General features: G+C 45.7%; 1 protein-coding gene across 1 annotated transcript in view; it reads left to right on the forward strand.

Annotated features, from left to right (window-relative positions):
• LOC126214926 (homeotic protein Sex combs reduced-like) overlaps window positions 1-27,780 on the forward strand; it is a 327,370-nt gene that overhangs the window by 77,331 nt on the left and 222,259 nt on the right. Inside the window, exon 2 of the mRNA XM_049941566.1 lies at window positions 2,571-3,767. Coding sequence (XP_049797523.1) covers window positions 2,735-3,767 — 1,033 coding nt within the window. The 5' untranslated portion in view covers window positions 2,571-2,734. The remainder of the gene's footprint in view (window positions 1-2,570; window positions 3,768-27,780) is intronic.

Genomic DNA, 27,780 nt, shown 5'->3' on the forward strand with positions numbered 1-27,780 from the left:
GTAACTAACTTCACTTCATTTCATTTATTGCCTATTTACACCTCCTAATACCACGGCTGTCATATGACCCTATAAGCTCATTTGAAATATGTATCTCCCTTATTTTTCAAAATAGTTATTTTCAAAATGCGTGACTTTCTCCCTCTGAGTCAATTGTTTCCAATGATATTTCTTCCATTTTTATATTTAAAACACATTTGAACATATTCGTTGTATTTGCACTGAGTACCGCTGAGCTCAATATGATCCCAACTCAAATTATTTATTCAGTTCCTGAATGTAACATTCATTATCATTATTCATTATGCTGTGTATTACGACGTGCATACCCGCCAACTCTCCCCATTTAGGAGCGAGACATCCGACTTTCCAATTTTTCTCCCACCTCCGGATTATTCCACTACTTCTCCCGATTTTTTGCAAGTTATCGTCAGAACTAAGACAATTGTTTTGGAAACCGTCCATTTCAGTTTTGTGGCGAGTGGTCGACATTCTTATCGAAATTTACAGTACTCTGGAATTGTTCTCTGCGTATGTTTTATAATGTATAACCCTATTGCTTAGTATTGTGCACTATTTGGACTTGGTTTGTGTTTTGTCATTGGGATTGAGTGAAATCGCTTATTATGCGATGTTTTTATAATCGGTATGAATCTTAAGAGCAGATAGTTCAGCGTTATTTCTTTACCTAAATCCCAGAAAATTATTTTTGTGTAAGTGGTTATTTCAGGTATATCTTATTCATCATATTCGTAGTATTTTGATTCGGTGTATGGTGGCAAAAAAATATAACTTCATGTCCTTCAAGCAATATGCTGAAGAGCCGGCCGCTGTGGCCGAGCGGTTTTAGGCGCTGCTGCTACGGTCACAGATTCGAACCCTGCCTCGGGGATGGATGTGTGTGATGTCCTTAGGTTAGTTAGGTTCAAGTAGTTCTAAGTCTAGGGTACTGATGACCTCAGATGTTGAGTACCATAGTACTTAGAGCCATTTGAACCAATATGCTGAAGAGTTTCCGAGAATTACAGAGGCTAGGAATGGTCCGTTGTTTGCCTTTTGCACTCTTTGTCGAAATGATATATGTATATCAGATGGTAGAACAAAACGGATGTTCAAAACGCTTGGAAACACAAAAGCTCCGAAATAATGTTAGGTGTGTGAATAATAAAAAAACATCCCAACGTAGTGCCGTTTACCTGAGCTACGCTGCACATAAGGGGTATGAAATCAACGTTTTGGGTGGCTTCGTAACATCATAAGAAAAAACGTCAGTTGTCTCAGAATATACTGAAAATGAGCCGCAGTTTCTGTTCATTCGTGCCTTCTGATTTTTAAAAATTTCTTCATTTTTGGTTTTTGATGGTCGACAAGTATGAATCTTACCTTTCACTGAGATGCATGCTATCAGCTGTCTTAGGATTTTTTTTAAAAAAAATACTTTATTCACACAACACAAGATATTAATACAAGTGATTCATGAACAACAACATTATATTATACACACTAACCCACCACCTTATTTAATTAGTGGGTCCTTTTATTATGCATAACAAAGCAGCTTATATTTTATTTATTTATTTATCCTGATCAGATTAGGGCCATCAGGCCCTCTCTTACATCGGATCAGTGTTCCACACAAGTAGCATTTCACGCATCAGAGTTACATCAAGACAATAGTTTAAATAAGAAAATTATATTACTCTAGTGACAATATGAATAAAGAGCAATGACTAAGAGGTAATGAAGTAAGTGCTGGCAGTATTTTTACAACAGGTGCTATACACACAAATTATGATAAGAGCAATAATAGTAACAGTAAAAATCAAATAATAATGATAAACACGAGAAAAATTGGCAATAGTAATGAAGATTTGTGCAGATGTACATTAATATCTTGGTGTGTAAAGTAGATGTTTACTAGTATAGCGAGTTTTGGGGAAGGGAGATTAAAGGAGGAGGAAAGAGGGAAGTAATGAGGTGAAGTGCATTCATGTACAGAGGAAGGCATTACTGTTGCTTAAGTAGTAAGTCATTAACTGTTTTTTGAAGCCGGACATGTTTTTAAGTTCTCTAACATAACGAGGGAGGTTATTCCATTTGGTTAATGGCACTTGCTATGGACAGGGTTAATCTGAATATTTGACTACACTGGGTTATTCTAAGACTATCTACCCTGCAGCGTTACAGGTGTGCCAGATGATACACAAACCTACTATTAAGGCCTGCTCAATGAGCTAATCGCAGTGAGCGTGCCCCTGGCAATGGGATGGCCATCTACTTAGGAGTATACTGAAAATGAGCCGCGGTTTTTGAGCACTTGTACCTACTTATTTTTAATAATTAGTTCCCTGATTTTTGCTTTCTCGAGGTTGGCGGGTATGGGCGTGGTCTGGGGAGCCCATCTCATTACATTTTCACTTTCACTGAGCTGATTGCTGTTGTGCATGCATTGGTTACGAGGCATGTCCAGTCAGGAAGTGGATTATATCGCAGCTCATTAACAAAATACCCCCGTCCCTCACCACATAGTTGTATCCTCACGGTGGCTGAGCACTTGCTGTGTGTTCCAGGGGCGTGATGGCCGCCCGATGAGCGACCCCGCAACTGGTGCGGAGACGGCGTGAGAGCAGCGGACAGCAGCCAAGTCCAGCCACCTCTCCCCAGCGCGGGACCCTCGGCAGCCACCGCCTCGACCATTGATCCACAACAGTGCAACCCGGCGTACGCCGCCGCCATGAGTTCCTACCAGTTCGTCAACTCGCTGGCGTCCTGCTACGCCGCGCCGCAGCAGCAGCAACAGCAGCAGCAGCCGCCTTCGCAGCAGCCGCCCCCGCAGGCGCCGGGCGGCGGGGGCGGGCGTCCCGGTCTGGCGTCCCCCGGAGGCGGCCAGGACTACTACGCCCCCAGCGCCGCCGCCGCCTACCCGCCGGCGTGCTACTCGCCCCAGCAGCAGCAACAGCAGCAGCAGCAGCACCATTACGGACAGTACGGGGGCGGAGGGCCGGCCGCGCTGCAGAACGGCGGCGGGGGCGGCGCCGGGGGCAGTGCCGCCGCCGCCGCGGCAGCAGCGGCCGCCGCCGCTATGATCGACTACACGCAGCTGCACCCGTCGCACCAGCAGCGGCTGGCGCCGGCGCAGATGCACCACCAGCACCACGCGGCGCACCACCATCACCACCACCACCCGCAACAGCACCACGCGTCGCCGCCGGGCGCCGTGACGCCACCGCTGGTGGGCGTGGTGCCGCCCCCGGCTCTGCTCGCGTCCGCCGCCTCCCAGCAACAGCAGCAGCAGGGCACGCAGCAGGCGGCCAGCTGCAAGTACGCAGACACCGCCGCCGCCGCCGCCCCCGCGGCCTCCGGCGGCTCCGCCGGTGCCGGGGGCGGCGTCGCGTCGCCACAGGACCTCAGCACGGGCTCCGGCCGCTGCAGCCCTCCGGGCGTCAAGGTCATCCCCTCGCCCGCGACGCCGGGCTCCGCCTCCGCGGCGGCTAGGGGAGGCGCCTCCCCTGGGGCGGCGTCCGCCTCCGGCGCGGGGGCGGCCGTCTCTCAGAGCTCCTCGTCACCGGCGTCCAGCACGTCGTCCACCTCCAGCAACGCTAACGCCGCGGGAGGCGGGAGCGGCGCCGGGGCCGGCGGTGCGTCCGGCGCCGGGGGCGGCAAGCAGGGCTCTGGCGCCGGCAGCGCCTCCAGCGGGACCGCGGCGGCTGCCACAACTAATCCTCCGCAGATCTACCCCTGGATGAAGAGGGTGCACCTCGGGCAGAGTGAGTACCGCTCGTGTAATTCTTTAAATTTATTTACTATTCTCCAACAGAAACAGGTTCCTACTCAATGGTCTGAAGATGACCACAGTAGTGCTTGAAACCGGTCACCTTGATAAATAAATCGTGATCAAGACTGTTTTTAACAGTAAATATAAGACATTGATCACTGCCTCTCCCATAATGTATTCAATAGTAATTACTTTAAATTTGTTTCATTAAATGGCCTTTGGCGTTAAACATTCAGCCAGGCTAGTCAATATTGAAACACTTACTACAGCTGAAATGGAAGAAAATATTACGTTAATAGTAAGGAATAGATGTTCACCAGAGCTGTAGATAATTCTCACTCATATCGCGTCTTTGTGTCTTGAACATACGCTGCATAAACGACACGAAGAATCTCTCACCAGCATCTTTCTTATTGAACTCTGATGGTTCAGTGTAGATCACGTATCATACCATCGAAATTCTTCCACTCCATATGTGGCATACAGCAAACCAGTATTGGTTAAAAACAGTCTTCGTTGCAATTTTAGTTTTTTTTTATTTTTCAACGACGCGTTTCGCCTTATTTAGGCATCTTCAGGATATCATTTCTAGATGGACGCGAGAGGCGCCAAGATATGCATAACGCGTTCCCGTTCACAGGAGCGAGTAACGGAGTAAGTTGGGGGCTCAGGTAGTCCATCTAGAAAAGATAACCTGAAGATGCCTAAATAAGGCGAAACGCGTCGTTGAAAAATAAAAAAATAAAACTGCAACTAAGACTGTTTTTAACCAATACTATCATACCTTCTCACAGTGGATTCTGTTTGACGGTGTAGGAATTTACCAGACGTCCTGTTGAGTATGAGGGAACATCTGTGCTGAAATTTAGTCCACTCGCGCTCTTGTAGATAATAGGATAGCCATCCGTAATAATGGAATGTTTTCTGTAAACAGTTTCACACAGCGCAAAAGTCCGACAGTACTGAAGACGCGTGACAGCTGCTAAGTTTTTCTGCTTGACTGATGTAGTTCTGTCACCATTGGATGGTGGTACGGAACTCCAAGTCCCATAGGCACACCTTGAACGTGTATTGCATTGACGCAGTCACTGCCCTGTGAATTAATTTACTGCCTCACCAACTCAGTTAGACCGCCAACGACGAGTGATGCTGTACTGTAACATACTACCTATGAAAAAAAAATTAACCCTGACCTGTGTTCAACTCAAGTCTAATGATTTTAGATAGTAGAAACAAGGCCAAAAAGTAGAGTGTGGAATAAAATCTCTTGTTCAGTCCAATAGCGATTATATCTTTCAAATTTATATGACGGTAGTATCTGTTCCCGAAAGAACAGTTACCGTTGATGACCATGCTGCTTTGCTAGAACGAAATGATAATTAAATGGACACCCTAGCTGCAAACAGGGGTTGATAAACTTCACTGGGGACATGTTGAAAATGTGTGCCCCGACCGGGACTCGAACCCGGGATGACCCGTTTACGTGGCAGACGCTCTATCCATCTGAGCCACCGAGGGCACAGAGGATAGTGCGCCTGCAGGGACTTATACTTTGCATGCTCTCCGTGAGAACCACATTCCCAACATGTCCACACCACTACATTCGTAGTGCGCATAATAGATGTTTGCCCATCATACGGAGAGCGTGCAAGGGATAAGTCCCTGCAGGCGCACTATCATCTGTGCCCTCGGCGACTCAGATGGATAGAGCGTCTGCCACGTAAACAGAACATCCCGGGTTCGAGTCCCGGTCGTGGCACACATTTTCAACATGTCCCCAGTGAAATTTATCAACGCCTGTTTACAGCTAGGGTGTCCATTTAATTATTTCATTTTTTCAAATATGTTTTGGATGGCTGCGGCTCCACACGAAAGTAAAGTCTATAGAGATTTTAATTTACACAGGAGCGAGGAGATCTCTGCTCAAACCTCTTGAGCAGTCAACCGCTTGCCGGCCGCTGTGGCCGAGCGGTTCTAGGCGCTTCAGTCTGGAACCGGGCGACCGCTACGGTCACAGGTTCGAATCCTGCCTCGGGGATGGATGTGTGGGATGTCCTTAGGTTAGTTAGGTTTAAGTAGTTCTGAGTTCTAGAGGACTGATGACCTCAGATGTTGTCCCAAGGTGCTCAGAACCATTTGAACCAGTTTTTATTTATTTATTTTTTAAATCAAGCGCTTGACGCGTCTTGAAACCCGAGAATATTTCATTAGCCTCACACAGCGTTTGCTGGGATTTGTTACCAATAGCGTAATCGTACAGTAACGGATTTCTTCGCGTGTCTGTGCGGTGTCGCCTTCGCAGATGATGGGTTCTCGCCTGTACCGTTCCCACGTGACACGCACCTCACTCTACGCCCTCAAGGTTGGCAGCACCGCGAAAGAAAGAATGGCGAAGGCCAACCGGAGCCTGTGCAACGCGCAGGAATCCACCGCCATTCTGCTGAATAATTAAACTGGCGCCAGTGGCGACGAATCCCTGTCGCCAGGGCGGACCTAGGTGCACCGCCGCGGAGCGCACGAAACATGCACCGCATTTCAATCTCGGCGCCCGTTGAGAACGATGCACCGCTTTCCAGGAGTGTTCGCGGAATTCTCGGCAGTCTCCAGCCCAGCGCTGTTTTATTCAGCGGAGGATGCTGCAGACGGGGACAAAAGATCGAGAATTCACAGGCGGTGCAGTCTCTAATTCTTCTCTAGAGACAGTATTCTGTGTGGGTTCGCCCATGGCGCTGGTGAACGAATTCGTGCCTGCCTGCTGTTATCAGAACACAAAGATTTTGTGGCTTCGTTGTATGGGCATTAAGTCGTGGGCTCAGGGATATCAGAGTGTCTAAATTATCGCCTTCTAATGCTGGTGACGTTCTTTGAGGCGTACTTACACTGTATGAAAGGGAAGCAGTGGTTGGGAAGGGAGTGAGACAGGGTTGTAGCCCATCCCCGATGTTATTCAATCTGTATATTGAGCGAGCAATAAAGGAAACAAAAGTTCGGAGCAGGTATTAAAATACATGGAGAAGAAATAAAAACTTTGAGGTTCGCCGATGAAATTGTAATTCTGTCAGAGACAGCAAAGGACTTGGAAGATCAGTTGAACGGAATGGACAGTGTCTCGAAAGGAGGGTATAAGAAGAACATCAACAAAAGCAAAACGAGGCTAATGGAATGTAGTCGAATTAAGTCGGGTGATGCTGAGGGAATTAGATTAGGAAATGAGACACTTAAAGTAGTAAAGGAGTTTTGCTATTTGGGGAGCAAAATAACATGATGGTCGAAGTAGAGAGGATATAAAATGTAGACTGGCAATGGCAAGGAAAGCGTTTCTGAAGAAGAGAAATTTGTTAACATTGAGTATAGATTTAAGTTTCAGGAAGTCTTTTTGGAAAGTATTAGTATGGAGTGTAGCCATGTATGGAAGTGAGACGTGGACGATAAATAGTTTGAACAAGAAGAGAATAGAAGCTTTCGAAATGTGGTGCTACAGAAGAATGCTGAACATTAGATGGGTAGATAACATAACTAATGAGGAGGTATTGAACAGAATTGGAAAGAAGAGAAATTTGTGGCACAACTTCACCAGAAGAAGGGATCGGTTGGTAGGGCATATTCTGAGGCATCAAGGGATCACCAATTTACGAGGGCAGTTCAATAAGTAATGCAACACATTTTTTTCTGAAACAGGGGTTGTTTTATTCAGCATTGAAATACACCAGGTTATTCCCCAATCTTTTAGCTACACAACACTATTTTTCAACGTAATCTCCATTCAATGCTACGGCCTTACGCCACCTTGAAATGAGGGCCTGTATGCCTGCACGGTACCATTCCACTGGTCGATGTCGGAGCCAACGTCGTACTGCATCAATAACTTCTTCATCATCCGCGTAGTGCCTCCCACGGATTGCGTCCTTCATTGGGCCAAACATATGGAAATCCGACGGTGCGAGATCGGGGCTGTAGGGTGCATGAGGAAGAACAGTCCACTGAAGTTTTGTGAGCTCCTCTCGGGTGCGAAGACTTGTGTGAGGTCTTGCGTTGTCATGAAGAAGGAGAAGTTCGTTCTGATTTTTGTGCCTACGAACACGCTGAAGTCGTTTCTTCAATTTCTGAAGAGTAGCACAATACACTTCAGAGTTGATCGTTTGACCATGGGGAAGGACATCGAACAGAATAACCCATTCAGCGTCCCAGAAGTCTGTAACCATGACTTTACCGGCTGAGGGTATGGCTTTAAACTTTTTCTTGGTAGGGGAGTGGGTGTGGCGCCACTCCATTGATTGCCGTTTTGTTTCAGGTTCGAAGTGATGAACCCATGTTTCATCGCCTGTAACAATCTTTGACAAGAAATTGTATCCCTCAGCCACATGACGAGCAAGAAATTCCGCACAGATGGTTCTCCTTTGCTCTTTATGGTGTTCGGTTAGACAATGAGGGACCCAGCGGGAACAAACCTTTGAATATCCCAACTGGTGAACAATTGTGACAGCACTACCAACAGAGATGTCAAGTTGAGCACTGAGTTGTTTGATGGTGATCCGTCGATCATCTCGAACGAGTGTGTTCGCACGCTCCGCCATTGCAGGAGTCACAGCTGTGCACGGCCGGCCCGCACGCGGGAGATCAGACAGTCTTGCTTGACCTTGCGGCGATGATGACACACGCTTTGCCCAACGACTCACCGTGCTTTTGTCCACTGCCAGATCACCGTAGACATTCTGCAAGCGCCTATGAATATCTGAGATGCCCTGGTTTTCCGCCAAAAGAAACTCGATCACTGCCCGTTGTTTGCAATGCACATCCGTTACAGCTCCGTACAGCGCTGCCACCTGTCGGAAGTCAATGAAACTATACGAGACGAAGCGGGAATGTTTGAAAATATTCCACAAGAAATTTCCGGTTTTTTCAACCAAAATTGGCCGAGAAAAAAAAAGTGTTGCATTACTTATTGAACTGCCCTCGTAGTATTGGAGGGCAGCGTGGAGGGTAAAAATCTTAGGGGGAGACCAAGAGATGAATACACTAAGCACATTCAGAAGGATGTAGGTTGCAGTAGCTACTGGGAGATGAAGAAGCTTGCACAGGATAGAGTAGCATGGAGAGCTGCATCAAACGAATCTCAGGACTGAAGACGACAACAACAACAACAACAATATTTAGACAAACCTACTCGTTTTCTTCTCTCTCATTCGTCTTCCGAGTGGTTAGATGCTGTCCGTCGCCACTTCCTGCCCTGTGTCAACCTCTTCATCTCAGCGTAGTGCTTCCACCCGGTATCTTCAATTGTTCATCTGATATTTTCTAATCTCTGCCTTCCCCTGTTTTATCATCTTCTAAGAATACCACCACTTGCAAAGTAGATTAGAAATCAGATTAACAATGTTGTTCACGCAGCATTATGTTAGCTTTATAGGGCAACAACAAAGCTATTGGCTATGGATGGTGCCGTCAGAATGGAAATAATGAAGTCACTGTAAAAAAGTCATTAATTTTGGGACTCATCTTGAATGGATTCCTACATAGATTTCGTCGAAGTCGTTATGGCTCATCTTGTTGATTCTACAGTGATTCCACTTTGACTGCTAGAAGTCCAGATCTGTATTTTAGCAATATTTGAAGACCTAACAAATGCGTTTTTTCAGGAAATTCTTAATGATCAAACAATCCCAGATCAGAAGAAATAATTTTTTACTTGGTGTTAACGATCCACATTTTTATTAAACTTCTTGTAAATTCACATATACTTCTTCTTAATTGTCACATCAGCAAGAAAGTTTTGTATCAATTTTCATGTATTTAATTTCCACTTTAACCAAGCACAAGACTTGACTCCTCTTTTACAAAGCGAAGTAACAACTGCAAAGTGAAACAGACTGCTCTGTGCGCATCGCGCCAAAACGGTTACGAGTAAGTGAAAGATTATGACAGTCTCACAGAAATGAATACAAACAAGAACCATATCACTGTAATATATCGATACATCGGAGTACCTATACATTAATAAAACCAAATGTGAATATTGTCACAAAAATATGTCGTTACTTCGCAGAAAAGTAGTACTATATCACTGCTATCGAGAACTGGGGTTGGAGTGCCGTAATGGTCACGTAAACAAAGAACCATTACAATCTGCAACTCTCTAGAATCATGGGAGTTATTCGCTGATGTCTTAACACATGTCATTGCATCCTGTCACATTCACTCCTCTGTGTTCTCCATCTGTTCCTCTCCTCGCCGTTTCTGCAGTGAACGTCCCTATTTCTTATCAGCCGATCTAATTTTCAACTTAACACCACTTCTCGAAAGCTTCGATTGTCTTTTCCCCATTTATCCCAAACTCCGTGATCCACATCCATACAGTGTTGTGTTCCAAGCATACGTTCTCAAAAATGTCACCCTCAAATTAAGATCAATGTACAGGGTGTCAATCATTGAACTACATGGAAGAAAAAAAAACGTAAATTAGTTACAAACTACGGCATGCAAACACTTAATTCAACACGTAAAAGTCACTACAGACATTCGGATTTATACAACGGGCCATTAAAATTGCTACTCCACGAAGATGACAGATGCGAAATTTAACCGACAGGAGGAAGATGCTATGTTATGCAAATGATTAGCTTTTCAGAGCATTCACACAAGGTTGACGCCGGTGGCGACACCTACAACGTGCTGACATTAGGAAAGTTACCAACCGATTTCTCATACACAAACAGCAGTTGACCGGCGTTGCCTGGTGAAAAGTTGTTGTGATGCCTCGTGTAAGGAGGAGAAATGCGTTAACATCACGTTTCCGACTTTGATAGAGGTCGGATTGTAGCCTATCGCGATTTCCGTTTATCGTATCGCGACATTGCGGCTCTCCGTGGTCGAGATCCAATGACTGTTAGCAGAATATGGAATCGCTGGGTCCAGGAGGGTAATACGGAACGCCGTGCTGGATCCCAACGGCATCGTATCACTAGCAGTCGAGATGACAGGCATCTTATCCGCGTGGCTGTAACGGATCGTGCAGCCAGGTCTCGATCCCTGAGACAACAGATGGGGACGTTTGTAAGACAACAACCATCTGCACGAACAGTTCGACGACGTTTGCAGCAGCATGGACTATTAGCTCGGAGACCATGGCTGCGGTTACCCTTGACGCTGCATCACAGACAGGAGCGCCTGCGATGGTGTACTCAACGACGAACCCTGGTGCACGAATGGCCAAACGTCATTTATTCAGATGAATCTAGGTTCTGTTAACAGCATCATGACGGTCACATCCGTATTTGGCGACATCGCGGTGAACGCACATTGGAAGCGCGTGTTCGTCATCGCCATACTGGCGTATCACCCGGCGTGATGGTATGGGGTGCCACTGGTTACACGTCTGGGTCACCTCTTGTTCGCATAGACGGCACTTTGAACAGTGGACGTTACATTTGAGATATGTTACGACCCGTGGATCTATCCTTCATTCGAACCCTGTGAAACCCTACAGCTCAGTAGGATAATGCACGACCGCATGTTATAGGTCCTGTAGGGGCCTTTCTGGATACAGAAAATGTTCGACTGCTGCCCTGGCCAGCACATTCTCGAGATCTCACCAATTGACAACGTCTGGTCGATGGTGGCCGAGCAACTGGCTCGTCACAATACGCCAGTCACTACTACTCTTGATGAACTGTGGTATCGTGTTGAAGATGCATGGGCAGCTGTACCTGTACACGCCATCCGAGCTCTGTTTGACTCAATGCCCAGGCGCATCAAGTCCTTTATTACGGCCAGAGGTGGTTTTTCTGGCTACTGATTTCTCAGGATCTATGCACCCAAATTGCGTGAAAATGTAATGTCAGTTCTAGTATAATATATTTGTCCAATGAATACCCGTTTATCATCTGCATTTCTCCTTGGTGTAGCAATTTTAATGGCCAGTAGTGTAGGTTATGACACGTCCATCACTGGCAGATGAATAGCGAAATTATGCGTGACCTGCTGAAGTGTCGGAGCATCGATGCTGTCGATGACTTCCTGAAGGGCTGTTTTCAGCACAGTGATGGTTTTGGTGTTATTGCTGTATACCTTCTCTTTAATTCCCACAGAAAGGAGTGGCATGTGTTTACATCCAGAGAACACTGCGGCCAATCGAGGCCCATGCCCATGCCAGAATGCGGTCTCGAAAATGCTCCTCCAGGACATCAAACACTCTCCTGCTTCCATAGTTTCGAGCTCCGTCTTGCATGAACCAAATCTTGTCGAACTCGGGGTCACTTTTGGATTATGGGTATGAAACCATCTTCCCGAAGTACCTTTCGGTAGTCACCCTGCCATCAAGAAATATCGCACCGATTATTCCATGATTGGACACTGCACACCACACATTCACCTGTGGAGGGTGGAGAGACTTCTCGATCGAGAAATGCGGATTCTGTGTCCCCCAAATGCGCCAGTTTTGCTAATTGACGAACCCATCCAAATAAAAATGGGCTTCGTCGCGAAATCAAACCATGCATGTGCATACTAATTCCCATCATGCACCGCTGCCAACCGTGCATTTTGAACGTCCTAACGCAAACCGTTTAGAAGTTATGACGATTTTATTTCATGTAGTTCAATAATTGTCACCATGTATTGTACTATTAGACTTTCTTTGCCCAAGAACGCCTATTTTCCTATATCGTCTCCTTTTTATACTCTTCTTGCTTCATGTCTCATGGGTTATTTTGCAGCAAACGTGTCGGAATTCCTTCTCATTACCTGCTTTGTGGTAACCAATTTTTGTGTTAAGCCTTTCGTTACTCTCATTTCTTTAATGCTAAATTCCTTACTGTCCCTTTGGTTTCCTCAGAGTCCATATTCTCTACTTATTAAACTGCTCATTCCATTCAACAGGTACTGCCATTCTTCTTCACTTTCGCTGAGGTTAGCTACGTCATCCGCGAATCCTACTCTCGATATCCTTTCACCGTGAATTTTAGTCCTCCTCCTAAACCATTCTTTTTTATTTCCGTCGCCGGTTCTTCTACGTATAGATTAACCAGTAAGGGCGAAGTACTGCATCCCTGTCTTGGAACATTTGTAATAAGAGCACTTCTTGTAACCTTATTGTACCCTCTGGTACATATTGTTTATCACCCGTCTACCTCTATAGCTTACACCTATTTTCTTGAGAATTTCGAACATCTTGCCGTATTGTACATTCTCGAAAAATATGATCTTGTGCCAATTAATAGAAACATTACTGTATTTCCGCTTAATAAGCACCGACGCAGCTAAATAGGCAGATGTTGCTGATGTCAGACGCACAAGCATTCTTCTTTAGTTCTACCAATCTAGAAATCAGACTACTCATGCGGTGTTGGATTACATCGCAATATCGTACCCATTTGTCACAGCATACACAATTATTCGTACATTTAGTCAGTGCTGCTTTTCTGTGAAATTTCTAAAATAAAATTTTGTAAACTAACAGTCCATTGTTTTGAAGTGAAGACAGATAGCACGAACGGACTGCTGGGAACCTCCCGAAATACAACAGGTAGCCAAGACAGTGGCTTGGCCACAAATTTATGAAATACGAAACAGCTGCGCTCTCAAAGCAAAGGACCAGGAATGCCTCGTCCACAGCGGAACCCCGGGAATGTCGCAGTTAGCGACACGGGATACTTATGTCCTACACGGAATTCTACTAAAAGTAGGGAGGCAGGGGAAGGGGGAGTTTAAACACGCAACTCGGCCGCGGAGACGATCAATTAGAGCAGACTTGTAGAAGGAGAAAGATAGGCAGAGTACTGTGACAAAGAAATGTACGGTTATTTATTGCAGAAAAGCCGGCTGCTGATATATATTAACTTGCTATCGCATGATTCTCGAATATGACAGGAGTCGCGGTAGAGGGGTGGCAGCGATTTCGGTGGTGGGGGTAAGGGGGCGGGAAAATGAGTCAGGAGGGAGGGATTGGAGGGAGAGGTGGAGATAGCTGTATATATGAGCGGCACGCAATCCTGCTTTGTACAAATACCGCCGAGTATGATTTAAACGGGCAGATACGTGGCAGACGTCTCCGGCCAGATTTATAAGGTTTATTTCGGGGCATTTCCGGCACGGAAGGCGCACCGCAAGTATTCCGGCCCGGTTTGTAATGCGATGCATTCTCTAATCTCGGCCATCTCAGCCGATGGGCTGCGAACTAATTAGACGGGCAGATACCGGGGCCTAGCTCGTGCGTGTACCAAGATTCGGCTATCGGCGTGTCTGACAAGCAGCCGCGAATGGCGTTCTGGTATCTTAGGTGAAAAGAGCTCAATTTGAAACATGTGCTGTTTTTTAAATACTGTGCGACACGGTTTTTTTACCTGACAACCATATATACACTCCTGGAAATTGAAATAAGAACACCGTGAATTCATTGTCCCAGGAAGGGGAAACTTTATTGACACATTCCTGGGGTCAGATACATCACATGATCACACTGACAGAACCACAGGCACATAGACACAGGCAACAGAGCATGCACAATGTCGGCACTAGTACAGTGTATATCCACCTTTCGCAGAAATGCAGGCTGCTATTCTCCCATGGAGACGATCGTAGAGATGCTGGATGTAGTCCTGGGGAACGGCTTGCCATGCCATTTCCACCTGGCGCCTCAGTTGGACCAGCGTTCGTGCTGGACGTGCAGACCGCGTGAGACGACGCTTCATCCAGTCCCAAACATGCTCAATGGGGCACAGATCCGGAGATCTTGCTGGCCAGGGTAGTTGACTTACACCTTCTAGAGCACGTTGGGTGGCACGGGATACATGCGGACGTGCATTGTCCTGTTGGAACAGCAAGTTCCCTTGCCGGTCTAGGAATGGTAGAACGATGGGCTCGATGACGGTTTGGATGTACCGTGCACTATTCAGTGTCCCCTCGACGATCACCAGTGGTGTACGGCCAGTGTAGGAGATCGCTCCCCACACCATGATGCCGGGTGTTGGCCCTGTGTGCCTCGGTCGTATGCAGTCCTGATTGTGGCGCTCACCTGCACGGCGCCAAACACGCATACGACCATCATTGGCACCAAGGCAGAAGCGACTCTCATCGCTGAAGACGACACGTCTCCATTCGTCCCTCCATTCACGCCTGTCGCGACACCACTGGAGGCGGGCTGCACGATGTTGGGGCGCGAGCGGAAGACGGCCTAACGGTGTGCGGGACCGTAGCCCAGCTTCATGGAGACGGTTGCGAATGGTCCACGCCGATACCCCAGGAGCAACAGTGTCCCTAATTTGCTGGGAAGTGGCGGTGCGGTCCCCTACGGCACTGCGTAGGATCCTACGGTCTTGGCGTGCATCCGTGCGTCGCTGCGGTCCGGTCCCAGGTCGACGGGCACGTGCACCTTCCGCCGACCACTGGCGACATCATCGATGTACTGTGGAGACCTCACGCCCCACGTGTTGAGCAATTCGGCGGTACGTCCACCCGGCCTCCCGCATGCCCACTATACGCCCTCGCTCAAAGTCCGTCAACTGCACATGCGGTTCACGTCCACGCTGTCGCGGCATGCTACCAGTGTTAAAGACTGCGATGGAGCTCCGTATGCCACGGCAAACTGGCTGACACTGACGGCGGCGGTGCACAAATGCTGCGCAGCTAGCGCCATTCGACGGCCAACACCGCGGTTCCTGGTGTGTCCGCTATGCCGTGCGTGTGATCATTGCTTGTACAGCCCTCTCGCAGTGTCCGGAGCAAGTATGGTGGGTCTGACACACCGGTGTCAATGTGTTCTTTTTTCCATTTCCAGGAGTGTAGAAAGACTTCCGCTTTACCGCTATGCCCTCCAGAAGTTTCACTCGTTCTGCCGAACATAGACTACTTTAATTCACACTGAGGAGACAAGAGTCAGGCGTAACCTCCCAATATCGTGTCGGACCACCTTTTGTCCGGTGTGCTGCAACAACTCGAAGTGGCATAACTTATCAAGTCCGATACAGACACATTGAGTCGTGCTGCCTCCGTTTTTTTTTTTTTCCTTCAGTCCTGAGACTGGTTTGATGCAGCTGTCCATGCTACTCTATCCTGTGCAAGCTTCATCTCCCAGTACCTACTGCAACCTACATCCTTCTGAATCTGCTTAGTGTATTCATCTCTTGGTCTCCCGCTACGATTTTTACCCTCCACGCTGCCCTCCAATACTAAATTGGTGATCCCTTGATGCCTCAGAATATGCCCTACCAACCGATCCCTTCTTCTAGTCAAATTGTGCCACAAATTTCTCTTCTCCCCAATTCAATACCTCCTCATTAGTTATGTGATCTACCCATCTAATCTTCAGCATTCTTCTGTAGCACCACACTTCGAAATCTTGTATTCTCTTCTTGTTCAAACTATTTATCGTACAGGGCAGCACTCCATACAAATACTTTCAAAACCTACTTCTGAGACTTAAATCTGTACTCGATGTTAACAAATTTCTCTTCTTCATAAACGCTTTCCTTTTCGTGCTGGTCCGCAGCTCGTGGTCGTGCGGTAGCGTTCTCGCTTCCCACGCCCGGGTTCCCGGGTTCGATTCCCGGCGGGGTCAGGGATTTTCTCTGCCTCGTGATGACTGGGTGTTGTGTGATGTCCTTAGGTTAGTTAGGTTTAAGTAGTCCTAAGTTCTAGGGGACTGATGACCATAGCTGTTAAGTCCCATAGTGCTCAGAGCCATTTGAACCATTTCGTGCTGTTGGCAAAGGCACTGTTACCGTACTTCACTAACGCCAAATTTCGCCGCACTGTCGTGACGGATACGTTCGTCGTACTTCCCACATCGATTTCTGCGATTATGTCAAGCAGTGTTGCTTGTCTGTTAGCACTGACACTTCTAAGCAAACGCCGTTGCTCTCTGTCGTTAAGTGAAGGCCGTCGGGCACTCCGTTGTCCATGGTGAGAGGTAATGTCTGAAATCTGAATTCTCGGCAGACTCCTGACACTTCGGATTTTGGAACACTGAAATCACTAACGATTTCCATGTTCAAAGCCCGTTAATTCTCGTCATGTTTCCAAAATCATCTTGGAAAACTTTCCACATGATCCCTCTAAGTACAGAAGACAGCTCCACCAGTACTAGCGCCATCTGTATACGTGCCTCTCGCTGTCAAAAAATGGTTCAAGTGGCTCTAAGCACTATGGGACTTAACATCTGAGGTCATCAGTCCCCTGGAACTTAGAACTACTTAAACCTAACTAAGCTAAGGACATCACACGCATCCTAGCCCGAGGTAGGATTCGAACCTGTGACCGTAGCAGCAGTGCAGTTCCGGACTGAAGTGCCTAGAACCGCTCGGCCACTGCGGCCGGCGCGTCTCACTATTTTATGACTTCTGTTACCTCAGTGTAATTCACCGATTAGAACCAACCATGAATGCTAGTTTGCGTTACATTTGCAGCATTAGTGTATTGAGCGCTTTATAGACCCAGTTTGGGTGGTTGCAGCCAAAAGACATTACGTGACGACCACACACTTTGTCCACTTCATGGGCTCCACAGTATCCACGAACCCCTGTACCTCGCATCAGGGACTAAACACAACCGAAACGCATGGTCCCACATACCTAGTATCCTAGCTGTGCCCATCCATAAAACAAAAACATTAGCAAACTCCTTCCCTGTTGCTGCTATCCGCTACTGAACCAAGCTGCCTAGCATTCTGCGGACAATTAAATAAACAGTTGCTTTTAAGAACAAGCTGTATGCACCTCTTTCTGTTACCTAATAACGTTTTCTCAAAACTTGACACACTCGTATATTGTCCGTTTCCCTCTTGTCAAACAGTAAAGCATGTTCTACATACTTCTTCTTTCAGTTCTCAATCAGTCATGTTTATTTTCCTCTATCTTCAGTATCTGTTTTACACTTCCTTCTATCTCATCCACCCTTTTCTCTCAACTGTTTCTGTTACCGCTCGTAGTTTTTATCTACCTGCCTGTAATTCGTCTTTCTTGTACCACCATCTGACTAATCGGCGTTGTCCGGGTGTGTATTAATTCCAGTATTCTATTAGTCCAGCACCTCTTCTCCCCTCTCTCCATTCATCTCACCCTTCACCCCCTCTCCATCCACCTCCTCCTCGCCCCTCTCACTGTGCATCTCCGTCTGCCACCTCGTGTTCATCACATCCTCTTCACTTTCTCTGTCCGCTTCCAACTCTTCCTCTACCTGTTCATCTCCTACTCCTGCCCCCTCTGCGTAACTATCTTCATCACTCTGTCTCTTGCCACATCTTTCTCTCTCCTTTCTCTGTCCATCTCCTCCTCTCTATCCAATTTCCCCCTCCCCACCTCTATGACCGTTTGTCCTCTCCTTCCCCTCGCTGTCCATATCCTCCCACTCTCCCGTTTTCTCTCCCCCTTATCACACTCACCCCAGCAGGACGTTGTTGGTTCTTACTCCCACAGTATTTTTTCCCAGATCAGAACTAATACGTGTTCCAAATTTTGCTGAAATCGTTCCAGCGATATGTGATAAGCGTTTACCCATGGCTTTCTCCGCGTCCGCACAACTCAGATATATCCCACATATATGTAACATATTTCGAAGGTATTTGTACACACATTTCATCTATATCTCTAGTGAATGTCACCCTGCAGTTTAAGGTATCTCAGTATTTACGATGTCATACCGTCTGAACTATATGTTCCACAGTGAGATATTTTTGTAGGTACATTAAGTGGCGTACGTGGATACTGGCTGCGAAAGTGTTTCAGGTAGAGTTAGCTGCAAAATACACTCCTGGAAATTGAAATAAGAACACCGTGAATCCATTGTCCCAGGAAGGGGAAACTTTATTGACACATTCCTGGGGTCAGATACATCACATGATCACACTGACAGAACCACAGGCACATAGACACAGGCAACAGAGCATGCACAATGTCGGCACTAGTACAGTGTATATCCACATTTCGCAGCAATGCAGGCTGCTATTCTCCCATGGAGACGATCGTAGAGATGCTGGATGTAGTCCTGTGGAACGGCTTGCCATGCCATTTCCACCTGGCGCCTCAGTTGGACCAGCGTTCGTGCTGGACGTGCAGACCGCGTGAGACGACGCTTCATCCAGTCCCAAACATGCTCAATGGGGGACAGCTCCGGAGATCTTGCTGGCCAGGGTAGTTGACTTACACCTTCTAGAGCACGTTGGGCGGCACGAGATACATGCGGACGTGCATTGTCCTGTTGGAACAGCAAGTTCCCTTGCCGGTCTAGGAATGGTAGAACGATGGGTTCGATGACGGTTTGGATGTACCGTGCACTATTCAGTGTACCCTCGACGATCACCAGTGGTGTACGGCCAGTGTAGGAGATCGCTCCCCACACCATGATGCTGGGTGTTGGCCCTGTGTGCCTCGGTCGTATGCAGTCCTGATTGTGGCGCTCACCTGCACGGCGCCAAACACGCATACGACCATCATTGGCACCAAGGCAGAAGCGACTCTCATCGCTGAAGACGACACGTCTCCATTCGTCCCTCCATTCACGCCTGTCGCGACACCACTGGAGGCGGGCTGCACGATGTTGGGGCGTGAGCGGAAGACGGCCTAACGGTGTGCGGGACCGTAGCCTAGCTTCATGGAGACGGTTGCGAATGGTACTCGCCGATACCCCAGGAGCAACAGTGTCTCTAATTTGCTGGGAAGTGGCGGTGCGGTCCCCTACGGCACTGCGTAGTATCCTACGGTCTTGGCGTGCATCCGTGCGTCGCTGCGGTCCGGTTCCAGGTCGACGGGCACGTGCACCTTCTGCCGACCACTGGCGACAACATCGATGTACTGTGGAGACCTCACGCCCCACGTGTTGAGCAATTCGGCGGTACGTCCACCCGGCCTCCCGCATGCCCACTATACGCCCTCGCTCAAAGTCCGTCAACTGCACATACGGTTCACGTCCACGCTGTCGTGGCATGCTACCAGTGTTAAAGACTGCGATGGAGCTCCGTATGCCACGGCAAACTGGCTGACACTGACGGCGGCGGTGCACAAATGCTGCACAGCTAGCGCCATTCGACGGCCAACACCGCGGTTCCTGGTGTGTCCGCTGTGCCGTGCGTGTGATCATTGCTTGTAAAGCCCTCTCGCAGTGTCCAGAGCAAGTATGGTGGGTCTGACACACCGGTGTCAATGTGTTCTTTTTTCCATTTCCAGGAGTGTAGTAATAAATTAAAACTTTATGCATCATGCTGCAGTTTTTCACGCATCCAAGTGTTTATGACGTAGTATATCCAGACTGTGTTTTCTACAATATTTTTGTAGGTACATTCAGTGACATTGTGGATACTGTCTGTGAAAAGTGTTGCGAATACGGTTGATCGCAACGAAGTAAAAAATTAAAAAGTCTTGCATGATGCGATAATTTTTAACGCACGTCAGTGTTTATGACATTATATTTCTTGATTTAAAAGTCGTATAGTGATATAAATTTGCTGAAACACTCAGTGATACATGATAATACTGTCTGAAAATTGTTTTGTGATAGCACTTAGTAGTAAAGAAGTAATAGATTAAAATGTCATGACTCATCTGGCAGTTTAACTGCATGAAGATACAAAAATATGGAAAGCAAGAGACTTTGTTTTTTCTCTCATCATTTTAGGGGATTTTCAGTGAGAAAAAGTTTCGTGAAGGTTTTAAATAGTGTGTGAAGCCTGTTGCAAGTCACCAAGTGATCTCATTGTCAACTAGTGAATGACTAACTCTTTAACTACTCGTTCTTCGTGCGCTATACTGCGTTTTCACCCTGACCCTTTGATAGGAAGGTAGTTCTTACCCCCAGATCCATGATTTCCAGACAGTAAGCGATATGTGTGCAAGTATGTTGAAATCGGTCCAGTCACTTAGGAGGTAATGTGGAAAATAATACATATATTCCTACACCCACTTTTATAATTTGTGGATTTGTAAGGTTTCGTCTTGTATTAATCATTGACATTTCTTTCTTCGAAAAAAGAATCGTAAATAATGGTTGGTTCATAATGTTCAAAGGTTTAAGAAAATTCAGCACAGTGGTATAATCTCTCTTCTGAAATTCATCTCGACCGAGAGGTTTTACAGCAGATACCTTGCAATTTGGGCTCCGGGTACACGTAACAGATTACGAAACGTACTGCTTAGTTCTGACCCGGCGTTTAACAGTTGCCCGTTTGCCCCAGAAACCTACTTCTGTGCCTACCCCTTTCAGAAATACAGACGCGGGTTTAGTCTCCCGCCGGCAACTTGAAATGCGCGGAACATCGCGTCCTCTCAGGTGAAAGTCCTCAGGATTCAACAGCTGAGGTGACTCGTCTGCATTCCCCGTACATCATCGTCGTGAGGTCTTACGAATGCTTCCAGCGCTATCAGAATCAAGTGTCCACACATGTTTGCATCAATGCTGGAATACCGCAACACATGAGCTCTCACGTCCTCACCTCGTGCTCTACTAAGAGCGAAAGGCCCTACGATTGCGAAAAGGACGATATGAATAAATATTGTAATAATCATTTACCTTAACATCCAGCATTCGAGTAGTATGTGAGGGGTAGCTATGAAGTTTTGTCATCTCGAAAAATAAATTTTCTTGATTATTAATAATGTTTTATTTTCAGGAACATGTCTGCACTTATCGCACAGTATAGATTAAAGGAAGACATATCTACATTTACAGCGTTTTAAGATTCAGAGAAAGCATTCGACAATGTGGCATCGAATATATTCTTTGACGTTTTCTGGAATGGGCAAACTACGCCTCAAGAAGTTTCTTGGAAAAAAACTTCCGTGGAAGGGCTTGTACCCAAGGTCGTTCAACAGCATTCACCGATTATTTTCTTTCACAACGTATATTTACTTAACCAATTCAGCTAAAAAATTAATCAGTTGAAGGAGCTTACTTTAAACAATCAGTTAATTCAGCATTTGTTTTACCAGTCTAAAAACAATGAATTGTGAGTAATTAATAACACCAAAATCGAGATTCACAAATTGGTTAATTCTTAGAATAAAACCGCACACCAAAATTTCTTTCTTAAAAAAAATCAAATCATTTACCACGGGAACCAGCCCCTGAAGCACAAATAGACGAATAAAAAATTGCGCATTTAAGAAATTTAGCTGGATCAAATTCAGAAGATTAATTGAGAAAAGGAATATTTATGCCAATGAAAAAAAAGTGAAACATAGATTATTTTACTACATAACCCTCCTGCGCTTCAATGCATTTTGTCCAGCGTTTCACAAGTTTTTGATTCCGTCGGAAAAAGTTTTTTTGGTTGCATCAGTAGACGACAATACCAGCGCCATCTACAAACACCATTAGCTGTCCTCGTATTGAGCGACAATGTGCAACAGGCGTGGAAATTCATTCCACGAACTGACATGCGGCACCTGCAGAACACAATGGATGCATGTTTGCTTGCTTGCATTCAAAATTCTGCTGGTTACACCCGTTTTGTTGATGTTCCAGCATTTCACTTTTGCAATGGTTTGTCTCGCGCTGACATTAACCTGTGATCTTGCAATGTTACGCAGACAAACGTATTTCCTAAATTTCATTCGTCTAAATTAATTGTTTTTTTTTGGTACTGCGGTTTTTTCTGCCCACTATAATTGGACATGAATGATCATTTTAGTTTCCAGTTAACAGGCCTAAAACTCGTGGCAATAAAGGGAATTGGAAAGAACTGTTTCGTTTTCATACACATGTATGGCAACCAAGGCCCTCCCCCCAATAAATAAATAAATAAATAAAAATTAAAAATGCAGACAACTCGTGTAATTCAATAATGTGATTAATTTTAGAAATTGACATTTTTTTTTCAAAAATGTCACAACGCTCGCTGACATTAAGAAAACGTACCTACATTCAACTAAAATATCTATGGTTCCAGTACTTCAGGATTAGTAGATGTAGTCCATGTGCAATCGCAGTTTGAAAACTGTAAATACAGGCTGTCTGCTCAGCCGGCGTTGTGGCCGAGCGGTTCTAGGCGCTTCAGTTTCGAACCGTGTGACCGCTACGGTCGCAGGTTCGAATCCTGCCTCGGGCATGGATGTGTGTGATGTCCTTAGGCTGGTTAGATTTAAGTAGTTCTAAGTTCTAGGGGACTGATGACCACAGAAGTTAAGTCCCATAGTGCTCAGAGCCAATTTTTTTTTGCTCCAAATGGCTCTGAGCACTATGGGACTCAACTTCTGAGGTCATTAGTCCCCTAGAACTTAGAACTAGTTAAACCTAACTAACCTAAGGACATCACAAACATCCATGCCCGAGGCAGGATTCGAACCTGCGACCGTAGCGGTCCTGTGGTTCCAGACTGCAGCGCCTTTAACCGCACGGCCACTTCGGACGGCTTTTGCTCCACGTGCCATCACTAACTTATGGGAAAGAACTGAATAATCAGATGCTTGTGATCGTGAATTGACCTGGGAAGGGGTGTTCGAAATCGCGACATCCAGTTTCAGTACAAACTTCGAGACTGCCATGTAAACTCCGATGCACACTTCCTAGTGCTGCATCAGAAATTTCAGTATGGGAGCAGTTACAACACGTCGTTTTGTGTGTTCGGATGTCCTGGGTATGTACTTGTAAATAACGTCTTTTCGCTTTCGTCAGAGAAATAAGAGCTATGGGCGGTCAAATCTGTGGACCCTTCGTCAAATCCAGTGATTTGTTTACACAATCGGTGAAGACAAGATAAAGCACGTCGCGTCGTGCGCTGCGCTCTGGACAGTACTCATGCTGATACCATACGTTCCTCCTCCTTCCTTCTTCTCGTTCTTCGATTCTTAAAACTGAAGTCTGGTTTCTTAAAACTGAAGTCTGGTTTCTGCGCAAGGTAAGCTGCCCCTCACCCCCCTGTACTTCATCCATGCTAGCTTCAGATTTCAAACAGTGTATTCCAGGTAACACTGATCACCATTCTCTAAATTCAAATGCTGATGATACTGAAATTCTGTTCTAGTCGGCATTGTTCTTGCACTTGGTATGTAAGCGATATTAATTCTTTTCTGTTGTTCTTGTTGTGGTCTTCAGTCCTGAGACTGGTTTGATGCAGCTCTCCATGCTACTCCATCCTGTGCAAGCTTCTTCATCTCCCAGCACCTGCTGCAACCTACATGCTATGGAATCTGCTTAGACTATTCATCTCTTGGTCTCCCTCTACGATTTTTACCCTCCACGCTGCCCTCCAACACTAAATTGGTGATCCATTGATGCCTCAGAACATGTCCTACCCAACGATCCATTCTTCTAGTCAAGGTGTGCCACAAACGCCTCTTCTCCCCAATTCTATCCAATACCTCCACATTGCTTATGTGATCTACCCATCTAATCTTCAGCATTCTTCTGTAGCACCACATTTCGAAAGCTTCTGTTCTCTTCTTGTCCAAACTATTTATCGTCCATGTTCCACTTCCATACATGGCTACACTCCATACAAATACTTTCAGAAATGACTTCCTGACATAAATCTATACTCTATGTTAACAAATTTCTCTTCTTCAGAAACGCTTTCCTTGTCATTGCCAGTCTACATTTTATATCCTCTCTACTTCGTCCATCATCAGTTATTTTGCTCCCCAAATAGCAAAACTCATTTACTACTTTAAGTGTCTCGTTTCCTAATTTAATTCCCTCAGCATCACCCGACTTAATTCGACTACATTCCATTATCCTCGTTTTGCTTCTGTTTATGTACATCTTATATCCTCCTTTCAAGACGCTATCCATTCCGTTCAACTGCTCTTCTAAGTCCTTTGCTGTGTCTGACAGAATTACAATGTCATCGACAAACCTCGAAGTTTTTATTTCTTCTCCATGGATTTTAATACCTACTCCGAACTGCTTGCTCAATATAAAGATTGAATAACATCGGGAATAGGCTACAACCCTGTCTCACTCCCTTCCCAACCAGTGCTTCCCTTTCATACCCCTCGACTCTTATAACTGCCATCTGGTTTCTGTACAAAATGTAAATAGCCTTTCGCTCCCTGTATTTTACCCCTGCCACCTTCAGAATTTGAAAGAGAGTATTCCGGTCAACATTGTCAAACGCTTTCTCTAAGTCTACAAATGCTAGAAACGTAGATTTGCCTTTCCTTAATCTAGCTTTTAAGATAAGTTGTAGGGTCAGTATTGCCTCACGTGTCCCAACATTTCTACGGAATCCAAACTGATCTTCCCCGAGGTTGGCTTCTACTAGTTTTTCCATTCGTTTGTAAAGAATCCACATTAGTATTTTGCAGCTGTGGCTTATTTAACTGATTGTTCGGTAATTTTCACATCTGTCAACACCTGCTTTCTTTGGGATTGGAATTATTACATTCTCCTTGAAGTCTGAGGGTATTTCGCCTGTCTCATACATCTTGCTCACCAGATGGTAGAGTTTCGTCAGGACTGGCTCTCCCAAGTCCGTCAGTAGTTCTAATGGAATGTTGTCTACTCCCGGGGCCTTGTTTCGACTCAGATCTTTCGTGCTCTGTCAAACTCTTCACGCAGTATCATATCTCCCATTTCATCTTCATCTACATCCTCTTCCATTTCCATAATATTGTCCTCAAGTACATCGCCCTTGTATAGACCCTCTATATACTCCTTCAACCTTCCTGCTTTCCCTTTGCTTAGAACTGGGTTTCCATCTGAGCTCTTGATATTCATACAAGTGGTTCTCTTCTCTCCAAAGGTCTCTTTAATTTTCCTGTAGGCAGTATCTATCTTACCCCTAGTGAGACAAGCCTCTACATCCTTACATTTGTCCTCTAGCCATCCCTGCTTAGCCATTTTGCACTTAATGTCAATCTCATTTTTTGAGACGTTTTTATTCCTTTTTGTCTGCTTCATTTACTGCATTTTTATATTTTCTCCTTTATCAATTAATTTCAATATTTCTTCTGTTACCCAAGAAGTTCTACTAGCCCTTGTCTTTTTACCTACTTGATCCTCTGCTGCCTTCACTACTTCATCGCTCAAAGCTACTCATTCTTCTTTCCCCCATTCCTGTCAATCGTTCCGTTATGCTCTCCATTTTCTGTTAGCGAAAAGTAACTTGAGATTGCGGCGAACATCTCTTTTTATAACTCCGACGGACTGACGCGCGCCAATCATAAAACTGGAGAACATCAGACTCGGACAAGGACCCCCAACTCATTGTGTGTGTGTGTGTGTGTGTGTGTGTGTGTGTGTGTGTGTGTGTGTGCGCGCCTATTTTCGCTGCGTATCGGATCGACGTGTGTTTGGCGGCCCATCTTCTGCTGCCAAACAATGGTTCGTCTGGTCTCGCTTCTTCGGTACGAATCCGCGGTGCTGGAACAGGCTGCGTGGAACTGTGTGTGCTTGCACCGGAACAGCTAACGGGCGATAAAACAATCAGCTCCTCATCTCACATTAGGACTGCGAAACACACGAGTGTTGTCAACACAGCTGGTCGTCACGGGAAAGGAAAGGCGCTGGATTACTTGCATCTGGACCTTCATCATCTTCACGTGCAAAAATGATGATGATTTCAGCTGTGTGTATTACTCTTTATGTTTACTGCCGGTTTCGGTGGTACATTTCACGATCTTCAGATCTTACGAACAAACATACTCATCAACATGGTGTAAAAAAACATAATACACACCTGAAGAAAGGTTTGGCATATCATAGAGTTTACTAGAACGACTTCTTATCGTACATCCATTGAGGTTTGTATGAAGCCTTATTAAGAAACAGCCGCGTGGTCTATGGCGCCTTGTCACGGTTCGCACGGCTGCCCCCGTCGGAGGTTCTTGTCCTCGCTCATGTATGGGTGCGTGTGTTAGCGTAAGTCAAAGTAAGATTAAGTAGTGTCTAAGCCTAGGGACCGATGACCTCAGCTGTTTGGTTCCATAGGAACTTACCACAAATTTCCAGTTAAACAAAGGAAACGTAAATCCTTCCGAGCACAAGAACGATTTTGCTTAGCTACAAAAAATCTTTACAAAACAAAGTATACATCTTCAAAACAAAAGCAGCGTAAATCTTTATCTGACGATAATGAGGCTACATTACCAGTTTCAACGGAATACGTCGTCATTTTCAAATGTAAAACATCAGTTAGGGAATATATAATGGGAATTGTGACCATACATCTGAAACAATTACGAAAAATAATGAGACCAGGAAATCGAACCAAATCACTAAAAGTTATGCCCATGCTTGCCCAACCGTTCATTCCATGTCCTAATGTAGAGTACATAAAAACTACACCAGGGCAGAAATCGCCAAAGATTGTTAGAGTGTGTACACCTGTGACACAACGATCGTATGGCTGATATAAATTCGCAAGTCTTGAGTGTATCAAGGACGGCACACTTCCATATGGAATGCAGCACATAATTTTACTATGTTCCGAAAAAAAGAATCTCTAAATACTGTATAGTCTCAAGTAGGACTGACACACTACTAACTTGCTAACATAACTTTGCTCCATTTGCCGGGTAACCCACTCTGTCATTGAGTGACATATGAGAGTACAGGGTGTTTCGAGATTCTTTTTTCGGAACATAATAAAATTACGTGCTGCATTCCATATGGAAGCGTGCCGTCCTTGATACACTTACGACTTGCGAATTTATGTCAGCCACGCGATCGTTGTGTCACAGCAGCACAGGTTATAAAAATCTTTGGCGATTTCTACCCTGGTGTAGATTTTAGGCAGTCTACATTAGGACATGGAATGAACGGTTGGGCAAACATAGGCATAGCTTGTCGTGACTTGGTTGTGCCACCGTTGCCTCGATTGCCTGGTCTCATTATTTTTCCAAATTGTTCCAGATGTATGGTCACAATTTCCGTTATGTATATTCTCCAACTGATCTTTTACATTTGAAAATGACGACGCATTTCGTTGAAACCGGTAATGTAGCCTCTATTTTAAGGAAAAATTTAATGTACTGTGACTGTTGCTTCACTATTATAGTGTCAAATAAACATTTAACTTACATAAGAATTATTAGCATATTGCAGCCCCGTCAGCAACAGTAATAGACTAATATACTGAAAAATCC

Source organism: Schistocerca nitens, chromosome 12 (genome assembly GCF_023898315.1).
Source record: "Schistocerca nitens isolate TAMUIC-IGC-003100 chromosome 12, iqSchNite1.1, whole genome shotgun sequence".
Classification (NCBI taxonomy): Eukaryota; Metazoa; Arthropoda; class Insecta; order Orthoptera; family Acrididae; genus Schistocerca; species Schistocerca nitens.